Raw genomic sequence first — 6,000 nt, forward strand, 5'->3', positions numbered from 1 at the left:
GTGGAATGCTGTGGGAATTCTTGAGCACTGAAATCCAATTAGGCAGCGTCTTCTGGAGGTAACCTCTTGGATCGTCGCCCTCAGCGCCTGTCGGTAAGTTGACCAGCCGCACAGTTTCTCCTGGATCTGTCCTCCAAGTCATTTAACTTCTTCCATATCTTAGACACCTCAGAGAGACAGGAGTTAGTAACTAACCTCATACTTGCATATGCAAACCTGAATGTTGTCTATTTTATTGAAGACCATGCTAATTTCTTTAGCGTGAATGTCCGCTTGCTCCTTTAACGACCGGAGAATGTTGCGATTCTCTGCCAAATACTTCTGTATGGGGTCGAGAGCCTTTCCCAGCAACTCCTTTAGCATGTGGGCTATCATTTCTTTCAGCGGTTCCATCTCTGTTGCCATTGTTTGTTTAATTTCTTCGGATGAATCGTTAGCTTGGTGTCGCCTGCTGGTATCTTGTTTCCTGGTTGAATGTGGATCTTTTTTTGAAGCCATGTCTTTAGTTAGATCTTTCTCCAACTCAGCCTTGTATTAAGACTGTCTATGAGCCCTGAAAAACTTGAAAAAGGAGGGTTATATGTCAGCGCTCAGTGCTGTGCTGCCATCTTGCCTCTTACCTCACTGGAAGTCCCCACTTCCCTTCTGAGTTACAGAGGCAGACGCAGTACTAGGGACCTCACCACTGTGACTTTCCTCTGTTAGGTCATCCCCCCCCCCGGACAGTATCCAAAAGGATATACCTGTTGTTGAGGGGGATGGCCATAGGGGTACTCTGCACTGGCTCCCTCAACCCTTTCCCCTTCCTGACTGTCACCCAGTTTCCGTGTCCTGCACCTTGTTGTAATTACCTCCCTGTACATCCTGTCTCTCATCCCTTCAGCCTCCCGAATGATCCGGAGTTCACCCAGTTCCAGCTACAACTCCTTAACGTGGTTTGTTAGAAGCTGCAGCTGGATGTACATCTCACAGTTGTAGTCCTCCAGGACACTGGAGGTCTCCCTGCCTTCCCACATCCCACAAGAGGAGCATTTGTCTATCCTGCCTGGCATCTCTACTGTCCTGGCTGAGCAGATACAAAGAAAAGAAGGAAAAAAAATGTGCTTTTCTTTCCTTTGCTTTCTCTTAACCAGGTGGTGAGTTCGAGCCCCAGCCGAGGCAGTGTGTTGTGTCTTAATCACACAGTGCTCTGCGATGACACTGGTGCCAAGCTGTATGAGTCCTAATGCCCTTCCCTTGGACAACATCAGTGTCGTGGAGAGGGGAGACTTGCAGCATGGGCAACTGCTGGTCTTCCATACAACCTTGTCCAGGCCTGCGCCCTGGAGAGTGAAGACTTTCCAGGCGCAGATCCATGGTCTCGCAACACTAACGGATGCCTTTTATTTATTTTTTTCTCCGTGTGAAGCCTTGAAGAGCTGAAGCCTCAATATCACCACTCTGACGATGTCCACTCAGACGATGGCTGCTGTGTTTGCCTGTCTTCCTTTAATTTGCTCTTCGTAATCAATCCCAGATGCCGATTGGTCACTGGTTGCCCTGCAGCTCCCTTAAAAAACTTTCCCCTCTCACCTCGCCTCTCTGCCCTCTGGTTTTGGATTCCCCCTTTTTGGGAAAAAGACCGTGAGCCTACACCTTACATCTGCCCCTTATGATTTTATATACCTCGAATAGGGGTCACCCCTCAACATCCATCGCTCAAGGGAAATGAACCCAGCTTAAAGGGAAATAGATCCCCAGGTCCTGATCAAGTGTATCCGAGGACATTGTGGGAAGCTCAGGAGGAAAGTGTGGAGCCCATTTTGGAGATATGTGTGTCATCAATAGCTGTGGGTGAGGGGCCAGAAGACTGGAGGGAGACGAATGTTGAACATTTATTGAAGATCGGCTGTAGGGAAAAGCCGGGGAAGTACAGACCGGTGAGCCTAACGTCAGTGGAGGGTACATTAATGGAGGGGATTCTGAGAGATGGGATCTACATTCATTTGGAAAGGCGAGGACTAATCAGGGATACCCAGCTTGGTTTTCTGCATGGCCGGTACGGTAGCATAGTTGTTAGCACAACGCTTTACAGTACCAGTGACCCGGGTTCATGTCCCGTCACTGCCTGTAAGGAGTTTGTACGTTCCCCATGACCACGTGGGTTTCTTCCAGGTGCTCCGGTTTCACAGTCCAAACCTGTACCGGTTGGCAAGTTAATTGGTCATTGTAACTTGTCCCATGGTCAGGCTCGGATTAAATCAGGGGTTTCTGGGTGGTAGGGTCATTGTAAATTGTCCCATGGTCAGGCTCGGATTAAATCAGGGGTTTCTGGGTGGTGAGGGTCAAAGGGCCGGAAGGGCCTATTCTGTGTTGTATCTCAATAAATAAATTACAGCTGATGAAAGTGCAGTAGACATCGTCTTCATGGAGTTTAACGAGGGATTTGACAAGGTAGCAGAGAGTTAGATCACATGGGATACAGTACGATCTGGAACAGGATACAGAATTGTCTGGGTGGAGTCCTGTGACCAGCGGTTGTGTTGCAGGGATCAGTGCTGGGTCCACTGTTTTTCATCATTCATATGATGATTTGGAGAGAATGTAGGTGACATGTTCAGTAGGTTTGTGAAGGACTCTAAATTGGTGGTTTCACGGACAGTGAAGAGGTTATTTATTTATTTAGATACAGTGTGAAACAGGCCGTCCCAGACCAATGACCTGCTCCGCCCAGCACCCCAACTATTTAAAACTAGCCAGATCACGGGAGAATGTACAATGACCATTTAACCCACAAACCGTTATGTCTTTGTACAAGAATCACAGAGTGATAGAAACTAACAACACAGGCCCTTCAGCCTTGCAGTTACCCTATCCATACCCTCAAAATTTTGTATACCTCTTTTAAGTCTCCCCTCAGTCTTCTATGTTACAGGAATAAAGTCCGAATGTATTCAATCGTTCCTTATGACTCAGGTCTTCCTTGTTTACATCTTTCCTGTAGGTAGCTGACCAAAACTGTACATATTATCCCAAATTAGGCCTCACCAGGTCTCATACAACTTCAACATAACATCCCATCTCCTGTATTCAATACTTTGATTTATGAAGCCCAATGTGACAAAAGCTTTTTTTTAACACTATCTACCTGTAACACCACTTTCAATGTATTATGGACCTGTGTTCCCAGATCTGCTGTAGAACAGAGCCTCAGTGCGCGACCATTCACTATGTAAGACCTACACTGGGGCCCTACCAAAGTGCAACAGCTCACACTTGTCTGCATTAAATTCCAGATGACACTTTTCAGCCCATTTTTCCAGCTGCTCCAGATCCCACTGCAAGTAATGATGGTCTTCCTCGCAGTCCACTCCTCCCCAATCTGAGGGATGAATCGCGAGCACCCGGAGGAAAGGCACGAGGTCACGGGGAGACCGTACAAACTCCTTACAGATGGTGTCGCAATTGATCTCAGAACTCCAGAACGCCCCATGGTGCAACAGTATTGCATTATCCACTACATAACCCTGTTGCTCATGGTTTGTCCAAGATTACAATGAGATCTTGATTAATTGGGTCTCTGGGCCATTGGATGGAAATTGATTTTAATTCAGAGATGAGGGTGTTGCATCTTGGAAGGCAAACTAGCACAGGATTACACAGGAATCAGTGGGGCCCTAGGAGAGTGTTGTGGAACAGAGAGACCAGGAGGTGATTGCCTTCATCAGTCAGAATACTGAGTACAGGAGCTGGGATGTCACGTTATGAGTGTACAAGACATTGGGAAGGCCACATTTGGAGCAGAGTAACACACACAATCTGCTGGAGGAACTCAGCAGATCAGGCAGCATCTATGGAAATGAATAAACAGTCAATGTTTTGGGCCAAGGTTTTGTGTGTGTTGCTTTGGATTTCCAGCATCTGCAGACTTTCTTGTCTTTATGATTTGGATCACTCTGTACAGTTCTGGTTATCTTTCTGCAGGAAGAATGTCATTAAACTGAGAGGGTATGAAACAGATTTACAAGGATGTTACCAGGAATGGAGGGTTTGGGTTATAAGGAGAGGCTCGATATTCTGGGTCATTTTCCTGGAGCTCAGGTGGCTGCCAAACGAAACTGTAGAGATGAATACGGTTACAATGGTTTAAAAGACATCTGGACGGGTTCGTGGGTGGGAAAGGGCTAAAAGAATAATGGGCAAATAGAGGCAAATGGAACAAGTTCATCAAAGTGAGTTGGTCAGCACGAATGTATTCTGCCTTTCCTGCTCTTTAAATGCCTCCAGTGTTTACTCACCCCATCCTCATCTGGATCCAGTTGTTGCTCCACTGCTTCCTCATACCCGTTTCCACTGCTATCTCCCGTCTTTCTTTCCAATCTTGAGGTAAGGTCTCGGCTTGAATCCTTCCTTAATACACGCTGCTCGACCCGCTGAGTTCCTGCAGAATTTTGTATATGTTGATCGGGAAAAAATCCGATCTCCAGGTTGAGATTAAACCTCGGGAAGATGTTGGTTGTCCATCCAGTGTGTTTGGGTCAAACCCCGGGAAAGGGTCCTGTCGGCCACCCGACTGTACCTGAGGCCGAGCGGCCTCTCCCCCGGTCCCGGGGCTGCGCTGCCCGAGTCTCCCCCCCGATCCCCGGGGACTCTCTAATTCTCTGCTTCTCCCCCCAGTCTCTGTCACCCTGGATGTGGAAACGGCGCATCCGGAGCTCGAGGTGTCTGAGGATCGGAAGAGTGTGAGACGGACCTGGACCCGGAGGAGTCTACCTGACACCGGGAAGAGGTTCACATACTGGCCTTGTGTGCTGGGATCGGAGGGGTTCACATCGGGGAGACATTACTGGGAGGTGGAGGTGACGGGGAATCGGTGCTGGGGTCTGGGAGTCGCCGCAGAGTCTGTGGAGAGGAAGAGACGGGTCAGACTGAGTCCGGAGACCGGATTCTGGATCATCGGGCGGGATGGTGACGAGATGTGGGTTCTCACCTCCCCTCTGTCCCGTCTCTCTGCCGGTCCCATCCACGGGAGGGTGGGAGTTTATCTCAGTTACCAGTCTTGGACGGTTTCATTTTACAACGCGGAGACCAAGTCCCATCTCCACACCTTCACTGGGAATAAATTCACGGGGAAACTTTATCCTTTCTTCTGGACTGTATATACAAACGAGTGGCTGAGAATCTGCTCCGGTTCCGCTTCGGGTCTGTAAACGGGTCGGGTCCGGTACCGGCGTCAGGAGTAAGTCGGTGTAATTATAAATGTGCGGAGAGTGAAATAAACACGATGTGAGAATTATTGATCCATTAATTTTAACTTGTTCACCGCATTCCTCAACGGAACAGAAACACTGCGGATTCAGCAGCAGCCGCGGGCGGCGGGTCCTGAGCTCCCGGGCTCCCCCGGGTGCTTAAGTCCATCGGGACTGACCGGGTAACCGGGACAAGTGGTGGTGGTGCTGAGTGGGAGAGGGAGGTCAGGGTGAATCTTGGTAACACGGGACATGTAATGGTGGTAACATGCAAATCGGCGGAGACTCCTGGCGTGTCAGGTAACATCTGTGGAGGGAAATGGACAGGTGATGAGTGGATCCAGGTGAGGGGTAATAGATGAGGGAGGGATGGAAATGTGTCAGATACTGGGAGGTGAGAGGGGTCAGTGACAAAGGGCTGAAGATTTTGGAATCTGACAGGAGGGGAAAGTGGAGGTTGGAGTAAAGGGAGGGAGGTGGGGAGGAGTGTGTGGGTGATGGGCAGATGGAGAGGGTGGGGGAGGAGGGGTTAAAATGATCGGGTGATGGGGCTGGTGATTCAGGAGGACAGAGACAATTACGTAGTAAAAGTGACAGGGAACGACTACCAGAAGTTTGAGAATTCAGTGTTGATGCTGTCAGGTTGACGATCACCCTGACGGAACATGGGAGCTGTTCCTCTAATTTACGAGACAAATAGAGCCGGGATCTCTACGTTAAATCAGATATTCATTTTTGAACCCAGTTTATACCCAGGAATGCAGGAAAAACA

General features: G+C 48.9%; 1 protein-coding gene across 2 annotated transcripts in view; it reads left to right on the forward strand.

Moving 5' to 3' along the window:
• LOC134346562 (nuclear factor 7, brain-like) overlaps positions 1–5,434 on the forward strand; it is a 33,862-nt gene extending 28,428 nt beyond the window's left edge. Inside the window, exon 5 of one of the 2 annotated variants that reach the window (XM_063047980.1) lies at positions 4,657–5,434. In XM_063047980.1, coding sequence (XP_062904050.1) covers positions 4,657–5,189 — 533 coding nt within the window. In that variant the 3' untranslated portion in view covers positions 5,190–5,434. The remainder of the gene's footprint in view (positions 1–4,656) is intronic. The other variant, XM_063047981.1, reaches the window with a different exon arrangement.
• Positions 5,435–6,000: the final 566 nt, after the last annotated feature.

This window comes from Mobula hypostoma, chromosome 5 (assembly GCF_963921235.1).
Source record: "Mobula hypostoma chromosome 5, sMobHyp1.1, whole genome shotgun sequence".
Classification (NCBI taxonomy): domain Eukaryota; kingdom Metazoa; phylum Chordata; class Chondrichthyes; order Myliobatiformes; family Myliobatidae; genus Mobula; species Mobula hypostoma.